Source organism: Strix uralensis, chromosome 4 (assembly GCF_047716275.1).
Source record: "Strix uralensis isolate ZFMK-TIS-50842 chromosome 4, bStrUra1, whole genome shotgun sequence".
Taxonomy (NCBI): domain Eukaryota; kingdom Metazoa; phylum Chordata; class Aves; order Strigiformes; family Strigidae; genus Strix; species Strix uralensis.
This window is the reverse complement of record NC_133975.1, coordinates 107,567,639-107,587,850: the sequence shown is the minus strand read 5'-3', so window position 1 is coordinate 107,587,850 and position 20,212 is coordinate 107,567,639. Positions and strand designations below refer to the sequence as shown.

Below are 20,212 nucleotides of genomic sequence, written 5' to 3'. Positions count from 1 at the left end.
TGCATTCTGCAGCAACAAGTAGAACAATTCACCATCTATGAAGTTAACATGATATCAGGAATTTAGCTTCAGAGCGAGACATGCAAACAGCAAAATATCCAGCACCACAGTTCTCTTCCCTTTCACAGAAATGCTTCTCAGTAACACAGGCCTAAGTCTACACTAAGACATTCAGGTTCTGCACTGCTTTAGAGGTCATAATTTGTTAACAAAAAATTTGTTCTGTTTAGAAAATACCAACAAAGAAAAGCACTGAACTACATGAATCATATTCTGACTCCTATGCCTAAAAACAACCTAGAAATTTGTGCATACCTTTCAATCTCTTTATACAGATAGTAGAGGATACGTTCATATTTAAGTCATTTGGGGTAGCAGCAGCAAAGTGGAATTTCAGAAACAAATGAAAACATGACTCTGACCTTTGAAAAAACCAAAATCAGTTATGCAAACAATGTCCTGAACAGAACAACAAAATATTTAAATGACTAAAAATGGACTGGATCCAAGTTTCTTGAAATATACCAGAATAATCCTGTTATTAAAACTGGGCTTCCAAAACTATTTTAACAGTACCTATTAAGGTATTTTATTTAATAAATAATTTTTAAATTTATTATATGCATTTACTTATATAAATTAAAATATTCGTGAACTTTAATAGATAACAGAAAGTTATTGCTCCTGTGGATTTTTAATGCAATTAATTCCACATTAAAACACAGCTCCTTCTTGAGGGTTTTCAAATTTGAAGAAAGATTAGCAAGTTCTCAATATTCAAAACCAAACTCTATGAAAGACATCTCTTCCAAAAGATCTTAATAGGCAGCCTTTGTTGAAATTGTTCATAAGGGATAAGCTCTAAACTTTCTTGATTTTTTTTTTTTTTTTTTTTTGGTACGGAATTTTGAAAACAGAAGGCATGGGGAATTGCTGTCAGTAGGAACCAAAATCTCACTCTCTTGGAGAATATTTTGAGTATATGCAGGTCTTTATTAGAAAGAGATGTGTTTATCGATGCACCTCATCTTAAGAACAGCAAAGTCTCTGAAGAATCGCTTTCGGGGCTCTCAGAGTTTTAAGAGCCTGTGCTTACATCTTCCACATACAATGTTTTCCTTGTTGATTTCTTCACAACAGATGAGATTGTGTTCTCTTTGCGATGTTGGAAAGCCTTTAACTGCTGTTCAAATTATCATCCACCAAAATATATTTACAGAGAAGCCAAAATCTTTAGCATCATGAGACTGTTGAAGAATCTTACACCCAAGGGTCTCCTAGTGGAGCTGAGATCAGAAATATATTGAACAGAACAGTCTTTCTAACAAGTTATTTCAAGTTTTTTCTAATATCACAGTTTGAGATCTTTTACGAAACAGCCAAGGGAAGTAGAAGTCACTGCACTGTAAAAAGTATGTTGTCTTTAATGAATACTCATTTGAAACTCAGAATTATTGTTTGCAAGTGACAGAAACCATAAATCCTAGACACTTATTCGTGAGCACCATAAAAGATGAATATAGGTGTCAAACCTGAGCTTCTGACTAATATAAAGAATATTATTTCATTTATGCTGTTCTGTGGTTAAAATTTCAGAAAAGAAAAATCCCTGAAATTGCTGTATTAGTTGTAAAAATAGATGTGGATCTGAAAGTTCAAACAGTTTCTAGGAATGCCAAGCCTTCATGGGTATGACTGTTACCTCCTTGTGGATCTAAACTCAGTCATGGGCAGCAAGAAACAAAATTCTTAAAACTTACTCAAATTTCAAGTCTCAGCATCTACAGCTTTTCAAAGTGTTAAGTGAAGAGAAGCTGACACCTCTCTACTCATCAGCATCTTTATCCCAATATCAAAAAAGAAACAGATGGTCCAGACTTGAGGTTTCTTCCTCCTCTTCACACAGTCTACCAAACTGAAAGTTTTCTGAGCTACATTTTGAAGAAAATTCAATTTTCAACACTGAAGACATTCACAGCCCAACTTGGCTACATTCTTCACAGAGATTACAATTTTTTTTTCAGCAACAAGCAAATAAAGAATTCTTTACGCATACAAAAGGTTAAGACCACATAAGCCACAGCCCTTTTGCTCCAAAGGGTGACTCTTGCCCAGCCTAAGCATCCCTGACAGAGCTGCCAAGTAGCATGTGCAGCACTGCCAGATAACAATCTTCTTACACTAACTTTTCAGTCAAGCTCCATGTGCCAGACAACAGAAGGATAGAAAGGGCAGTGGAAGACATTTACTGAGCCAGGTGCAATCTGAAATACAAGCAAAGAAGCCATGCAACATCATGGATACCAGCAGCTGGAACATAAACAGTGTCTTTGATAAGGCTCTCTCACTTTGAAATTCCTTTTACTAAAGGTTGTTGTCTCAGGGCCAGTTTTCAGTAGACTTGGATCAGCCAAGCTGCCTTGGCCTCTCCCCACGTGGTTTGCTGTGGACAGTAATTGGATGAGAAATGTTAATAAAAGTTCAGTGAGTGCAACAGGAGAGTGTCTGGAAACTGTGGTATCTTAAAGCACTACTTAGTTTTTTTGCCCTTCTTTAAAATTTTTTTTTTTTTAGAGTATACCCATCTTTCAACTATTGTTACAGAATGAAACCCTTGAAATAACTGTTCATGATGAAGGACTCTGGATACATCAGTATTTCTATTCTGACATTGCAGAGCCTACCTTAGTGCACTTAATCTTTGTAATTGGCACTGGTTTTGGACAATCCAATAACCAGCTTTCCTGAGCCACCAAAATGCTTTCTTTCTCATTACCAACCAAGTCCTCTTACCTAGAGCATTTTGGTCAAACCGCTCACTGGCTGATAGTATACAGTGTTGGATAAAGACTAAGAAAGTATTACTAACCATGAATGTTACTCATTATTGTAATTCACACTATGGTCTAAACAAAAAGCTTGCATTCCACAGTGGATTTCTGGCTGCCCCATCTTCTTCAGATTACACAATATATGTACACTTCAAAAAGCTGTGAGCTAGTGAGCAGGATCACCAAGAAAAGCTGTCACCACATGCACAAGGAAGCTGAAATACTTCCTGACTTTTTGCACCTTCTTTTTCCCCCTCCCCCTTTTTCAAAAGAGGTTTTTGTTAAATGCTGAAGCCCTGCATGGCTCACAAACAGCTGCTGCTTGATACCTGCAGCCCTGAGAAGCCCTGGAGAATAACAGGCTGTCATGGAGCCAACAGCATGCAATCCACAAACTTGTGTCAGCTACAAAACTCCCCCAGTCTGAAAGGTGGGGAAAATCAGGTGACAAAGGAGGATCTTCATAGGAAAGGCTGACTAATACTTTCAGGGATAGGAAAGGGGTTTTTTCGTGCTTTTGGTAGGGAATTCCCATTTATATCACAAGATAAACCACCAAAAAGCACCATGCTCATCCTGAGCAAGCCAAGCTAAAGCATGACCTCGGGCTGGATGGAAAATGTGCATTAGTGGTAGAAACCTCACAACGGAAGGTAGCCCCAAAACAAAGGCTAGCAGGAAGGAAAATCCTTTGGCCTCTTTTGTTATCTCCTGCTCTGGCATTTGTACTTGGTCAGTGAAACCCTGAGTTTGACTCCAGACCCTTTGGCTACTGACTTCAGAGAACAGTCAGCCACATGAGGGCTGCCTTATGGAAAGGCTTTCCACACAGATCTCAGATCACACCCTGCTCCCAACATTTGACAGGCTTACTGTGATAGCAAGATAATCCTAATTCAATTTCTCTTTCTCAGCTGTACAACACCAACTGTTCAAGACCTTTGCTCTCAACGGTAACCAAACTTCATTTCTAACACTACCCTGTAGACATCTTCATTTTCTTGAAGTGAAAAGGTATAGTGCAGACCTGGAAATCTCCAAAATATTCACAATGAGTTCAACTTCAGGATAGCCCTGGAGAGCAAGGCAAATGAAGGAAAAGATGCTAACCTGTCTTGTCCTTAATAAGCCTGGTTTACAAGGGGATTTCCATTTTTACAAAGCAGCATTCTGTTATGTGTCTGGTAGGGAGGATACAGAACATGCAGCTCTGAGATTTCAAAGTGCCTCACTGTGACCCACAGGAATAGCACAGTTCAAAGATGGGCCCATTCAATCCCTCTGTTCTTAGGCCAGATGGACCTGCCCTAAGATCAATGCCAGAAAGAATGCTCTTCTGGGAAACCTCCCAATGCCCTTCGCAGCTGCAGAGTTGTGAACTAATTCCAACAGCTATGGCATGGTATCACAGCTTTCATTTCTACCTCACTACCTGCAAGACCAATCAATGACAAAACTTGAGGTCCTTGTGTGGGGAAGAGCTGGGGACGGATAAAAATATTGCTAAAAAAATTAGGAAAGGGGAGAAACCAGACATTCGTGGGATTCCCTGACAGCTCTGTGCAGAAGGAAGGGTTGGGCTGGAAAAAACAGGGCCCCAGGTTCCTGCCAAGCTGTCTGAGGCCCGTCCTTTCCAAATAGCTCAAAGAAACAGCCAAGGCTCCCTTGTAACCCTTTCAGAACTCCTCTAGAGAGAAAGGCTGCTGTGGCCAGAGCAACTCCCACAGAGCACCAGACTATGGGGGTCCCCTCATTCCTAGAAGGCTGTAAGCAGCAGAGTCTATCTCCCCCATGAGAGCTACTTAAGTAAGAGCTACAGGCACATTAACCCTCTGAATACCACTCTGGAAAGCAAGTATTTTAATGGTGGATTGCAAGGTTTAAATAAATGCAGAGGAAAGGGAGATCTGCTGGTCGCTCTGCAACATGAAATACCTAGAACCTACACAGGATATCTCAAAGAGATCTAAGATCACAGATGGCTGGGGGGAGGTTATGAGTCAAGTAGTGCAAGACACTAAAAGATTTCAACTTGTTCTATATTGAATTAGACACTTATTAGAACAGAAACCAGCATGTGACTTCCATTACAACCAACAAAATCCACTGGTGGCAGCTGAAAGCAGGAAGAGGAGAGTTCACTGGCAAGGAAAGAAAAAAAAAAATTGTATCAGCATGAACTGCCTATACCTGTTGCTTAGTTTTACATTTACTGCAATAATCAAAGAAAACCAACTGCATATTAATAAAAAAAATTCAGTGTTTAGCATGGTCAGAAGCCAGCAAGATATTAATATATGTAAGTTATGTGTTAGAAAATAAAGATACAATAGTGTTACTTACATAAAACCAATGTTTTACTCCTACTTGATGTACTGTTTTCATTTCTTGTCATCTCTATAAAGACAGCCAGACCATTATTAGAGGGCTGGGAAGATTTCCATTTAGAACTTGAAAAGAATGGGACTGTTTAGTTTACGAGAGACAAATAAGAAGGGAGATGATAGAAACACAGAGAATAAATAGTGTAGAAAATAAATCAAGCATTTCTGTTTGCCTTCATGTAATAAGGGTGCTGAGACTTTTGGCAAATTTGGGAAAATAAAAAAAAGGGAAACTTTCGCATAATATGTAATTCACCTGTGGAACTCACTGATACAGCTCAATGAGACTACAGTTTTTCCAGAAAGTAAAAATATATGATAAACAACAACATCCATACTAGACTATGTGGAACAAAGTATTGTGAGAACTACAAGCCAGCTGTTAACAGTTGGAGGGTGAAAGCAAGCTTCCTCCCCAGACAGGGAATTTCACTGCTGCCCATCAGAACTTTCTCTGAAAATGGTGGTAGTTGCTCTGAAGCACAGGATGGGAGAACTAGACAGATTAGCAGCCCAGTCCAGGATGGCAAATCCTATGTTTACATTAGGGTAAGGTCAGTTTGTGGAGGCAGCTGAAAAGAGAAAACCCAAAACCATTGCACAGTATTGGCTTGGGGAAAGGTATGAAACCCCTGTCACTCCCCTCCACCTACGAAGACGGGCTGTTTGCTGGGATAATAGCAAAGATCCTCATATCTTCTCTGAAAGGAAGTCATGCAGTTGAAGAGAAACCTGCACCCTCAATTGAGAGCTATGTGCAAGAGCTTTAATTGCCCAAGGCCGACAGATACAGGTAATGCAGACGTTGTGCCCCCTTTGTTCAGCTAGAGCCAGTCCAAGGCAGGCTTCGGGCTGCAGCTCCAGCAAAGCCTCCCAGAAGTAGCTGAGTGGAGAGGCCACACTCACACAAGTCCGCTGGTGCCCCACTCTGCCCTGCTGCGAGGCCCCGAGGCCCCAGCTCTCACCTCCAGCTCACAGCCCCAGCACTGGCTCCTACAGTCTCCCTGCACGTGGCCCAAACCCCCTTCGCCTCTGGAAAGGGTCCTGCGATTAATCTCACTTATTACCTCGGAAAAGTAACAGCGCGGCGGCTGCCAGCCAAGTCCGACTCAACAGCGTCTGGGGAGCCGAGGCTGCAGGGCCAGGCCTCAGACTGTCTGGGCAAGTCACGAGCTTTCCGCCTTTCCTCTCCCGGAGGCTCCAGACAGACAGAGCCAAGGCCTAGCTGTGGGAAGCAGGGATCCATCAGGACTGTGCCAACCCATGGTGCTGAGGCTCAGGGCAATTTCTGAGCAGGATGAGGAGTAATTGGACCTGCCACCACAAGTTTCTCTAGTGTGACCAAAATATATATAGAAAAAAAAAAACCAAGGCAAGCCATGTATTTCTGAAGTTTAAGTCAGCCAGTTCACTTCCACAGTTAACAAGTTGTCACCAGTGACCCTGGGAGATGTATTAAAAAACAAGAAGAGATTGCCGAGGCAGGGGAAGGCTGTTACTGGCACAAACGTGCATGGGTAGAGGAAGAACGTGCACAAGCTAGAGACAGGATGAGTTGAAAGAACGTACCGCTACCCAGGCAGTACTTCTATTTTTTTCCCTGCCCTCCTCAAACCTCCTCTGAACAGAAGGTAATAATAGACCAAACCCCAAACTTGGGGCTCTCAGAAACGCTGCTTCTCAAGGACTACAGGCAGAATCAATGTGACAGCGCTACCGAGGATACGCAGACAGGGGATCAGTCATGGAAAAAAAATCACTGTACCCACCCTGAATTACTCCTCCACCTCAAATAAAGAAATTGAATTAATTTAGTCATTAAGGTAAAGAGGTAAAGAGAAAAGAGAGGAGGACAAGCAGTATGAGGAACAAGGAACAGATGTGGTTATGTTAGCACAGGGCCGGACTCAGTGCTGTTGGTCTGCTGCTGCTCTGGCACCTCTGCGCTGCTTAGCTAGGGAGGTGTTAAGGTCAATGCAGTTTGCTCAAACTGAACTGAAGGCCTATTGTGTAGCCCTCAAGTGTCTGCTGCTTTCTCCCTTCAGTTCCTCCAGAGGCATCAGTGCAGCACACAAGTTAGCTTGCACCTAGATGCTGTGCAAACAAATAGGCTCCGACCACTTGACAAGTGTGGCATAGGACAGCAGTCAAGCAGCCTTTACCTTGCAAGAGACTGCAAGGAGCTTGAAACAAATGATTTGGAAGAGAATAAAGTCGCTATCAACCCTTAAGATGCAGAGCTACAAAGCAACACATGTAACAAAGAGAAATAGAGTTAGTCTTATAAAAACTTGGCATTAGCTACCAAGATCCATGGGAATTCTCTTCTCCTTACTTCTAGCTGCAAGCCCATAGGGCGTTAGCTCTTTCCCACAGCCCCTACTGCAATATCCATGCTGCTCCTGCCATGCTAAGCCCACCTTAGCCTAGCTCACAAGTTTTACAAAAAAGCAAGACTGTTCCATCAACTGCTCACTCTTCTATCACTGTGAGAATCACCTTGCACGTTAGCACATCTCTTGGCTATTCTAGTATCACTCTTCTCATAGCTCTTCAGGGCCTGTCTAGTCAAGGTCCAAGCCTAATTTCTTCTTTTACATTTAACACCTCCAAAATTTAATTTAAAAACTGAGGAAACAATGAAGCCACTTTTAGCTTCCCTTTCTATCAAACACAGCAAACTGCCCCTTTGACACAAAGGATCAACACCAGTGAATCACAATTAGCCTGTGATAGTTGTCTGGGGTCTTTCTGGCATACCTCAAAAGTTTCAGTGGAAATAGAGAAGCCACTTACACCAGCACAGAACAGACGCTCAAAAGAGATTGGAGATTCCTCCACATCCTCACAAGTCCACAGGATATATACTTAGTATGATCAGAGCAGAACATCTGAAATCTAGAACATGTAGTACACCTACTCTTAGCAGTAAATAAAACCTACATGAAGCAGTAGTAGGCACTAAGTGGCAAAGAAGGATATAAAGCATCTACTACCCAGCAGAGGCTAAGAAAGGCCAGTGATTAAAAAGAACCTCCTGGTTTGGGAGACTGCAAAAGCAGTGCAAGATTGTCAGAGGATGTGGCACAGGGGTCTTAGTTTGTGAGCTGGGGTGTGCAAGAGAGTGGAGTGTACAATCATTTTTCTGTGTACAGTTTTTGGGATAAAAATTAATATATATCTGCTATTATAACAGGCACAGGAAGCTAATGTTTTAAGTGGTACTGGATTTCCTGCACCCATATTGTTCAGCTGATTTGTACAGGAGCAGTAAATATATGCAATGTGACCCAGAAGCACCTACTGTGTGAATGCTCTAACTATGTTGTGAATGGGCATGAAGTCTGATTCCCTCAAAAAGCTGCAGGCTTACTGCACATTAGATATATCCAGAATTTCCAGACACGAGGCATACTGTTTGGGGTTCCCGAAAGCCTGAGATGCCAAATGTCTGGGCAGCATCTTCTACTTTCCCACCCCATTCAATACTTCCAGGCAAGAAAAAATAAAAACGAAAATACACAAAGCAGAGCCTGTTTGGGAACCTGGACATATCGTAGGTATGTGCACACAGCCCGTGAAGCCCTGAGCAGCTCCTGCTGTTACTACCACTGAGAATGACACCAAAGCAAATTAAACTTAGAAAACCTTAGATCAGAAAATTGAAAAAGTCTGGTTTGATGCAATTTAACCCAGATAAGACAGCCTGCCAACAAAACGTCATTCCTCAATGAACCCGAGCACCTTGGCTGAAATTATGAGCTAAGAAGTATTTCGGGCATGTCAAGCAACGAGAAGAGGAAAATCCCTTGTTTCTGACTGCAGTAGCCTCCCAGGCTGTCTGGTATAATTTGGACTGCCATTCTAGTTCTCTGACTGATGACAAGGAATCTTGCTTGCCTGCCTGCCCTAACCAAATTAGATAAATCTGTCAGAAGATCCAAGGGAAAAATATGTTGAGTACTTTAGAAGTGCTAGGTTGGTCTTGCCTTTAGGTTTGAGAAAGATGTTATGAAAGAACAAGAAGCTAATGAAACAGAGGTCTGAGAAAACACTGACCATTTCACTGACGAATTTTTGCCAACTGACTGCCCATATGAGTTCTAAAAGATGAACCTGATCAAGAATGGCTGCTGTTGAATCCAAGATACCAACTGAAAACACAGAAAGCTGTACCAGTCAAAAGCAATCTTTCTCACCAGCTTTGGTCCAGCTCTTGGAGATTAAGTGACCTGCAGAGCCCAAGTTATTCTTTGAGGAGAAATCCACTGTCTTTTTCAAGAAACAAGTGTCACAGCAGCTGCAGACTCCAGTGCCAGAAGCTTCTAGGATCGTCTACCATCCCCGGCACTAGGGATTATGCAACTATGTGCCAACAGGTACTCAAAAGTTAGTTTAGGTTCTGAATCAACAAGCTTCATTCTCTTAAACACCAGATTTTTTACCTTTATTATGCAACTGAGAATGCTTTCAAGAGAATACTATTTCAACAGCAGTTCTAGTAGGGTCTTGGCTTCAACGACTGGAAATTAGTTTCATTGGATAATGAGGAATTGCTTTCATATTTGTTGTCCTTAGATTACATTACTAAAATTGTGATAAAAATTATATATGGGAATCTTAAATACTTCTACTACAAAACATGTAACTATGTTTAGTGCCTTTACAGCAGAATGTGAAAGGCTGACTATCCTGCCTGATGGACAGAGTGAGAAGCTGAGGCAGAAGTGAAATGGGACACTGCGACAGGACTACGGTTAAAGGAGAGAACAGATTTGGCATAGCCTCAATGAGTTACAGAGGGCAAGAAAAGCAGGGCTGCAGCAAATGTGGCAGAGGCTGACAGCCATGTTACAGTAATCAGAAGTAAGCCCATGTACAACTTGGAACATTTCACCTCTTGTGTAGCCCAGCAGGCTTCTTTGTCTGGGGCACAGTGAAAGCCTAAACCATCATTTGAGTGGGAATAGCACCAAGGCTTATAAAAAGTGACCAGAAAAACACAATCTCAAAAGGCACAGCGGTGCAGATTTATAAAAAAACATTTTAACATATCTAGAGCTGTTTCTGTCTCTATATTACAAATTCAAGATCTCCTTTGTCTTTTGGCAAGTAGACTACCGATTTGGCACCTCATCGCATACAGCCAAAAGAATTCAACAAAATAAGAGAGAACTTCTTTTGAGAAACGTTTAGATAAGTTGTACTGGGACAGTGGGAATTAAAGAGGAGGATTTGTTAGTAGGAATAGCCTTAATCCTATAGATTGCAAGCACCAAATCAAAATTTTCCAACAAACCTTAGGAGCACTAAAATGGCTTAGGTTTACCATAGAACTATACAAAAACTGTAAGGACTGAGTTTCAGAGGCAGATGTTTGACCTGGAGCCAAGTGCAAGCCAGTTAAGAAATCCATTTATAAAACACTGCCATCCTTGCTGAATTCTACAACTAATAGATCAGAACCTTAATAGAACAAAACAGGCAGCTTTTCTTCAGTCATCCGGCACTGAGCACAGGCTGACACCCATTAGATGACCTTCTATGAACTGCTTGCTCCAATGTAACAGATCAAGTAGCAAAAAAGGTATTTACAATACAAGATAGCCATCTCCATATATCATGACCTTGATATTTCTTTTGGAATTCTCTCATTAAATAAAAGTTCAGAGCCCAAGTAATCCAGCACTGCCTCAAGAATCCCCTTTTTTCATTTCTAGATTTACGTAAAACTTAACTCCTGGTATTTTGGCCATTTTATACAGGCAGCCATGAAGATAAAGTATTTCAATAAAGAGTCTTAAGACATCTTTCTGTCTCTTGCTCTGAGGATAAAAACAGAACAACTGAAGTACTGGAAGACCAAACGGTTCATAAAAGGTTTGAAGATGGAATCTTATACCAGCTGTGACCAGACAATTCTGAAATACTAGGATTGCTGTACAAAATAAAACAAAATTTCTAAAGGTGTTGAACTATGCACACAATGCTGGGTGAGGCACAGCCCTGGAAGTCGTTCAGATTGGAGTTCTGGGCATTAAATGGTAGGTTCTCAGATCTACAGGTAAAATATCACTGAAATGGTTTCAGAGTAATGTGGTAATTATGGTGACTTCTGCAGAGTTCTGCAACAGAAGATTCTGATAACAAGTAATCCTTTTCCAGCTATGTCTGTGAGTCCATGCAGAGGTGCAAGAAGAGTTGAGAAAGGAACAGAAGCTCTAGGACAGCCTGCACGCTGCTGCTCTCTGAAGGTACATAGGAGGGGAAGACAGTTTACACCTGTTGGATAGGTTCTTTATTTGGATTAGGTAATAGCTCACCTGGCTGGGCTCCAAGAGCAGAATCACCACCACCTCTCTCAATAACTCTAAACCCCAGAGGCAAACATTGTGCTGGAACAGAAACAGGCCAGGAATTCATTTCTTACATTCCTCTTCTTTAGGCAGGATGAAAAGCAGTGACTGATGAAATATGAACAATTTTATTTGAGCTTTCCAAATCCCATTCCAATCCTCCTATTGAACGACCCATCTGGGAACAGATGACCACTCGGGTCACATGCCTTCTGCACTGTGTGTCTGCCTCTCTCTCCTCTTTCCATTTTCCAGTGGCATTCAGGCACCAATGTCAAGAATCGGTATTTTAATGTATACAGTGCTTTGCAGTCCTAAATTCATGTGCTGGAGAAGTTCTGCCTCATTATTCTATTTGAAAAGACAAAAATGAAGGCTTAGGCAAAGGAATAAATAATATTTACTAAAGTGGCAAAGGAAAAACTCAAATGTCCAGCAAGTGTGGGCCTGTATTCAGCCTAGTCTACTGCAGCACAGAATCCTTGGGGTAAATCTTGCTGCTCTTTCAACGCCAGGAAGAATGGTTTTACTGCAGAATCACAGTCCTCTGTCTTGAGTTCCATGAGTATATCAGCCATAAATATAAATTCCAATGTCCAAAATTAATTAAGAGCATAAAGAAGCCATCTGAAAAACAAACTTTTATAAACACTGCAAGATGCTGCTTTATCTTTGAACAATCTAAACTTGATATTCAAGGAAAAAGCGTGAAGAGGAGGCTTTAGTGGAGATTTCTGCAGTATCAGGTATAAGCTTGCATTCTGCATGTATGTCTCAACATCAGCAAACCTAAACTTACAGATGCAGGGATGAGAAATGATCAAAGAGAAACAGACATTTGCCTTTCATTCTACATGTTCATTCATGCCCTTATTTCACCATGAACCTGCCAGCTCTGGGAACATAGCTCTATTTTCATAGGCCTAATATCTAGGATAGTCCCAAGAACCACCAGTAGTAAGCCCATAGATGTTATCTTCTGAGCAAGAAGCCAAACACCAATTATGAATGAGCTCCTGAGTGCACTGCATTCTTCTTCAAAAGGCTGGAGCAACAATTTTAACTTACCTGACTGCTGAAGAGACAGATCTTTTGTCAGCTATATGAGTGTCTGACTGAACAGCCCAAAATGACCGTCTTTTGCTGAGTGGTGACCGGTAGCTTTGTGGGGTGGCTGCATTCCCCTTGCTTATAGCTCCACTTGCCAAGTTCAGGTTTGTTAACTAAAGAGGCAAAAAAAAAAAAAAGACATCAGAAACAATTAAAAGCCAAGAAAAGAACAAAAGGTGTCATTAACTGGGTAGAGTATGTACTAAGAGAACTAAGACTGCTGGAGAAGTGAAATCTTCAGATGCAGAAAAACTATGCTAGTTGCATAAAGCAGTGGAAGAGATGACACCAACAGTCACCATGCTTGAGATGAATTCAAGTACCAGCATAAAAACTACAACCCTTCCATTCACAGAAGAACAAAGGAGGAAAAGAACAAAAATGGGGCAAAAATCCCAAAGTAAGAAAGCAACATCATTCCTGCCATGTGAAAAATTAACTCTGCATGCACTAATCGAAAGCTAGAAGCTCATATGACACTGAGCAGAGACCAAAGTGTCTGCCCAGTCATCATGAGCTATGTAACTCAGCCAGCTATATGCATCTGTTCTCTATCTACCCCTCTCTATGCATATGTACAGGCACAACCCAACAACATGTGTACCTTGGATATAAAATCCAAAACCAAACTCTACCACACATGAAAGAAACTTCTCACACAACCACTTCCAAACTGTTCACACAAGTAAATACACTAGCTAATGATAGCCTAAAAATCACGTTAGGTCTATGTTTGTTATATCAAGCTCTAAAGAAATTATCTATGCGGTTTTAAGCATATAAAATGTATTCCATTGTTTCTTTCTCTGAGCATTCTTCCTGCGTTGCTTCTTGAAAGATCAACCTCTGCAAGCAGGCACTATCTGTTGGTTTACTGAAGAGAGCCTGAATACCTAACATAACGGCATCTACTACAGCAGTGCAGTATTAGTTTACCCTTGAAAGAAAAATTTTATGAAGGTTACAAAGCACTACAAAGGTTGCAAAGCTAAGATTCCCAGTCAGGCATTGCCAGAATTTAGTTTATTACTGCCTTTAATTATATGATCACACGCTGCTTTTTAGGAGCACAGAACAGACCCGGTTCTGCACCAAGATTAAGGTCCTATGGCAAGCAAGACTTACCCGTATTGCCCCTGCTTGCTTCTGTGGCAACTGGAAGGCATATAGCCAATGAGACATAGTACACAGACAGAAAGAAGAGTCTAACAACTAGCCCTGCATCTACTCCAGATCTTAAAGGTGATGCTTATAAAGTCACTTAAGCATGACAACTTAAGCATAGCTTGTGAATTCCCAGCTTTGAGATCTTAACAATGTTCTTGTAGCAGAATTTGTGTGCAATTACTCAAACAGGTACATACCAGCTTCACTGCAATACACTATACTCATACCTACAACAGACTTGTACAGGACTGCAGACTTTGACTGAACCCTGGAACACAAACCACCATTGCAACTGGCAACACAGCAGGTTGCCACTCCTTCTGTGGTTAAGTAGTACAAGGCATCTAAGCATTTTGTAAATTCAGAAATCTTAACTCCTACTTCGAGTTCTGGACAGGATTAAATTATAGTGGTTACACACTAGGCTTCTGCCCACTTCCCCAAAAGCAAACACTTTCGTCCTATCCCTTCTCAGATCTATTCTTTCCTGTTCTTGCTCCTTGTCTGTGTGTCATTATTGTCACCTAGTCTGTCCCAGCTTCAATGTTTCAGCTGTCATTCTCCTTATTTTGACCAGTTCAGTTTCATTCTTACAGACTTTCAACACTGACCTCCCCACTACTTCTGGCCCCTGAGCCACACAATTTCAGGCCTAGAACTTTCCAGGGGAGTAGTTATCTAACCTGCCTTCCCACACTTTCATTCTTAGCTCCTCTTCCAGTTGCTCACATGCCCCATATCCAAGTAGTTCTAGTTTTATTCCCCTCCCCAGCCTGCTCCTTTTGCCAGCCTCTTCGTTCACTCATCCCAGAACGCGGGCTCCTCATTGGACCACATTTACCACACTGCCATTCCTTCCACTTCTGTCCTTTCACCTGAATGGTTCTCAGTGTCCTCTCCCAAATTATGTCCAGGTCCAAATTTCGAACCTCCTTGTCCTAGCTGTTCTCCACACCTTGGCAGAATTCCTACTCATTCTGCATTCGAGTCAGACAGGTTCCCAACCCAACATGGACCAGGTCACTAAGAACACAGGAGAATGGGGCCTCAAGCCTCAGTACTCTAGAAGCACAAAATCAGAGAAATTCAGTTTAGCATCCTCAGTGTGGAGGGAACCTCCAGGAACCTGAGAAGCCTTAGCAGGTGCTGCTGAGTATATGTCACCTGAAGCTTTTCAGATAGTTACTGTGCAATCAAGCTTGGATAAAATTTTAAATTCCAAATTGATATTCCAAAGCATGGGAGATCCAGAGATTTAAAAGAAAAGTTCTGTAGACATTAAAATGCACAGAATTATTTTTTTTATCCAGACTTGGTTTTAGCCAGAACACTTCACCTTGCCTCCGAAAACTGAACATTAAGCACAGAAAACATGAGTCCAAATGGATAAAGTTTCAGAACATTACAAGCAGTTTAAAACAAGATCTTACAGTGGGACATATGAGGCAAGCTTAGTAATGGGCAGTGCTACCCAACTTACATGGAAAACAGCATTAGGTGTCATTTTGATGCCTCTACCTCACTCTTAAATGTTGTTGTCTTCTGTAGAATTTAATTAAAATCTAAAGCGTTGTCATTGCAATAACAGAAAGCTTCAAATTAGGTTTAGTTCTGATTGTGCCAGGCACTATACAAATACCTAACAATGACAGTTTCTGGTCACAAAGAGTTTATTGTCTGAAAAGAATCAAGAATGGCAAATGAGGCAAACACAGAGGCCAACATGGTAAATGAAATAGGATATATACACAATTCTTAGCTTGTCAGCAACAGTGATCACAACTTTGCTAACACATCCAATGTGTTAAATGAAGATGACTTTATCCAATTTTCTCTCCTCATCATCTTAATACCAATAACCATTTAGTCTGATGAATTACTGTCTCACCCCTGCTCTATTAATATGATATGCTTTCCTCTCTAATACTGTATCATTGTTTATTTGAAAGGTGTCTTTCTAAGCAAAGCAGGTGAGCAAACAGCTTAGCAGGGGTAGTAGGGACATTTCACACATTCCAGAAAGACAGGTGTTTAAACTACAGCAGGATTAAATACAGTCAAGGGATTCAGAATGAGGGAGAGTGTTGAAAGAACGCAGAGGGAGCCCAGCCATCATTTAATGCACAAAGGCTCAACTTTATTAGTACTCACACTTCTTTTATATCCACAATAATTAGTTCATACATATTGCAAAAAGCAAGCTCCTTATAGGTTGCTAAGGTTAGATACTTTGGTTGCTAAGGTTAAATACCAATCTCTCCCCTTATGATTTCTGCAAGGCCTTCTACATAGTCCTGCTTCTGTTCTTTGTTCTTCTTTGATACTTTTCGGTATTCTCCCATCACGTCGCCGTTGTCAGCAGTTCCTCGGTGCTGTGCCCTTTCTCACGTAGCCAGTTGTTAGCAAACTGCTCCACATCTCCCCCGTTTTCTTTTTGCACTTGTGCTAAAAATATTGCAGAGGCAGTCTTCTGCAGGGCCCTTTGCAGAAGACTGACAATACATGGCAACATCAAAAGCACAACCACAATTACCAAGATCATGACCCCCACAGACTTGATCAGAGATATTAACCATCCTGAAAGTCCCCAACCTTTAAACATCCTTGTTAACCAATCTAATCCATCATCTTCTGTTAAATGTTTGACACCATCCTTTAGCTGCTGTATGCTTTTGAAAATAGATTCTGAGTGGTCAGACAAATTCATGCAACACATTCCTTCAAATTCCTCACATCCATGTCCTTGCGCTAAAAGCAAAAAATCAATAGCTGCTCTGTTCTGTAAAGTAGCATGTCTAACACTATCAACATCAGTTAAAAGACCACTTAAAGCTAAAGAAGTAGCATTAGTCTGTTTGCTAAGCCAACATCCCAACTTTGTTAGTTTTTTCAATGCAGAGTCACCCAGACATTCTGTTTGGGTTGTGGAACTACCCATCCTTCACCCTGATGCAGGTTCCAACACAGGCCGAACACACCGAGCAGGAACCCAGCGAGGGCCGGCATCTGCAGAGACACAAGCATAACCCCTGCCCCAGGTTAATCAGTCGCTGTCGATGAGCTTGTCTCTCCTCTGGTGTCATTGGGAGGTGCGGCAGGTTTCGCCCATCTCGCTGGAACCCATACGGTGCCTGTTGGTGTAGAAACACAAAGATATCCCCTTCCCCATATTACTACTTTAGCTGGTCCTTTCCACAATCCATCTTTTGGATCCTTATAATTTACCCATATCTCTTTCCTTCCTTCACTTACTTTTGCCTTCTCATAATGTAACATAGCTGGTGGTTGTTCTGCGTCTCCAAATATACACAAGTGATTCATTACAAATAATGTTTTTGCTAATTTTTCTTGTACATCCTGTATTTCCTGATATTTTGCTACATAACGTTTCAAGGTACCATTTGCTCTCTCAACTATGGCCTGTCCTGTGGGAGAATGCGGTATCCCTGTTACATGCTTCACTCCCCACTTGTTTAAAAATCTTTGCACTCGACTTCCGACATATGCTGGTCCATTGTCTGTCTTTATAGTATTCGGGACTCCCATTATTGCAAAACAACATGTTAAGTGTCTGATTACCTGTGTGGCCTTTTCTCCACTCTGCGCAGAGGCCCATATATATTTGCTATAAGTATCTATAGTAACATGTACATATTTAAGTCTACCAAAACTTTGTATGTGAGTCACATCCATTTGCCATACTTCATTAGATTTCGTCCCTCTAGGATTGACTCCTATTCCAATACCAACCCCTTTATTGTGAAAACTACAAACAGGGCATGTTTTTACTATGGCCGTTGCTTCCGCCATTGTGATGCCAAATTGTGTTTTTAGCCCTTTTGCATTCTGGTGGAATATGTCATGTGCTTCTTTTGCCAATTTGTCTTTCGGCATGGGAACATGTATAACAGTGGATACCAATTTGTCCGCTCGAGCATTACCTTCCCCAAGTCCTATATCCCATTTATGACTCCTAACATGAATTACAGCATACGGTTGTTCCCTTATTTTTATGGCCCTCTGTAATTGTAAGAACAACTCATAGAGACGCTTATTTTGTACTTCCCTGACTTCTGCATCTTCTATCCTTGCTACTATTCCTGCTACATACATAGAATCAGTTACAATATTCAATGGTCCATTAAACTTAACCATCGCCCAAACTACTGCCAACAGTTCCAAAGTTTGTAGTGTGTCTTGTGCTGTGGCTTTTAATATCTCGTGTTTCCATGTATTATCTTCCTGCCACGTTATAGCTGCTGTCTGAGATTTCTTTCCTGCATCTGTATAAACTGTGATGGCATTCGGAATCGGCGCCTGTTGTCTTTTTGGCTGTTCAATCCAATGTAATTGTCCTAACCATCTCAAAGGTTCCATAGATAATTGATCAGTTGACAACATCATTGGCCCATTTAACATGGCTTCCTGTAATGCTGTGCTATTTGTCAGGTACCACTGCATGGTTTCCTTCTGCATTGGACAGTATATGAATTGAGGTTCTCTTCCACTTATTTGAATAACTCGCACACGACCTTTCTTTACTAAATTTGCTAATGCCTCAACTTTTTGAAGTAGAGATTTTGATTGTTGTAATGCTGGCGTGATCCATTCTAGCACCCATGTCTCCCCCGTTTTCTTTTTAGACTGCGTAATAGCTCCGAGCAAATGCTGTGAACCCATCCACACAAGTATGTCCAGGGGGAGCTCAGCGTCTCTCCGACGCACTTGTCCAGAAGTAATACGATCCATAATCTGTTGTAGCACTCGCTTCTGATCTGCTGATAAAGACACTACCTGTGCAGGATCATTTCCTTTTAACAGTGGTCGTAATTGTTGTAAAAGCTCGTTTGGAATGCCCACTATAGGTTTTAGCCATTGTAAATCTCCTAATAGCTTTTGAGCATCATGCAGTGTTGAGATTTCAGGATTAATTGTCAATTTTTGTGGTGCTACTATTTGTTTCATCAAAGACAATCCCAAATATTTCCATGGAGCTGTTTTTTGTATTTTTTCTGGTGCAATTACCAATCTTTGCTTTGCAAGGGTGTTTACAATTTCTTTTATCTGTGCTTCTGTAAATGGTTCTTTCTGTGCAAATAATATATCATCCATATAGTGATAAATTATAACATCAGTCCATTTTTGACGTAATGGCTGTAAGGCTGCATCTACAAAAATCTGACATAAAGTTGGACTATTTCTCATTCCTTGTGGTAAAACTGTCCATTCAAACCGTTGATCTGGCCCTTCTCTATTTATTGCCGGTAAAGTGAAAGCAAATCGGCGCATGTCCTTTTCATGAAGCGGAATCGTAAAGAAACAATCTTTTAAGTCCACAATCAATATAGACCATTCATAAGGTAACATAGCTGGATTCGGCATACCTGGTTGTAAAGCCCCCATTGGTTCCATTTGTTTGTTTACTTCTCTAAGGTCATGCAAAAGTCGATATTTGCCTGATTTCTTTTTTATGACAAATATCGGAGTATTCCAAGGACTAGTAGATAATCTTAAATGTCCTTGCTGATATTGTTCTTGTACTAGCAAGTGTGCTTGCTCAAGACTTTCCCTTTTTAGTGGCCACTGCTTTACCCATATTGGATCGTCAGATGTCCAAGTTATAGGGATCGGGAAAGTCCAAGCAATGGCCATTAGAATAAATGGTGATCGTTTGTCAAAACTATTCCCATTTGTGCTAACACATCTCTTCCAATTAAGCAATTTACCCCTGGAGGTAATTGCACTACAGCAAGCACCGCTGTGACTGTTTGTCCTTCAATTGTTAATTGCAGGGGCGGCGTTCGATTAGCTAAAGTTAAACCACCCACACCAGTGATGGTAGTGGTATGCTCTTGTAACGGCCAGCCTTGTGGCCAAGAAGAAGGCGACAGTATGCTGGAATCTGCACCTGTGTCTAACAACCCTTCCACAGTTATTGCGTTACCTTGAAATGACAGGTGAACAGTCTTCCTGGGTCTCGTACTCAGATCCAGTGTTAGCAGGGTCAGGCTTCCTGTGGATCCGAAGCCTTTATTTCCGCGACTCTCCTCAGTTATTGGTCGTATTGTTTGAGTCACTTGTGGCAGAGGCACCAGCTGTGCAATCCGTTGTCCCTGTGCAATCTTTACTGGTGGATTCAGTGTATATGCCATAATATAGATTTCACCTTCATAATCTGCATCAATAACTCCCGGTAAAACAAATAGTCCACATTGTGATGCCGATGATCTTCCTAATAATAAAGCTCCCATGGCTCTCCCATTAATGATGATAGGTCCTCGTACATTCGTAGATATTGTTTGAGGATTATTTGTTAACAGAATAACATCTACTGCTGCTGCCAGGTCCAACCCGAGACTTCCTC

The 20,212-nt window shown here is 41.3% G+C and overlaps 1 protein-coding gene across 10 annotated transcripts in view; it reads right to left on the bottom strand.

Annotated features, from left to right (window-relative positions):
• The window catches only part of TTLL5 (tubulin tyrosine ligase like 5), a 143,154-nt gene that overhangs the window by 45,814 nt on the left and 77,128 nt on the right, over positions 1-20,212 (bottom strand). For 6 of the 10 annotated variants that reach the window (XR_012628920.1, XM_074868436.1, XM_074868440.1 and 3 more), the window contains one exon: positions 12,640-12,794. Coding sequence is in view for 9 of the 10 variants with exons in the window: in XM_074868436.1 (XP_074724537.1) it covers positions 12,640-12,794 (155 nt within the window). In the remaining variant the exon portion in view is untranslated. Of the gene's footprint in view, positions 1-11,538; positions 11,611-11,662; positions 11,923-12,639; positions 12,795-20,212 lie in introns of those variants that run through there. The other 4 variants (XM_074868441.1, XM_074868444.1, XM_074868442.1 and 1 more) reach the window with 3 other exon arrangements.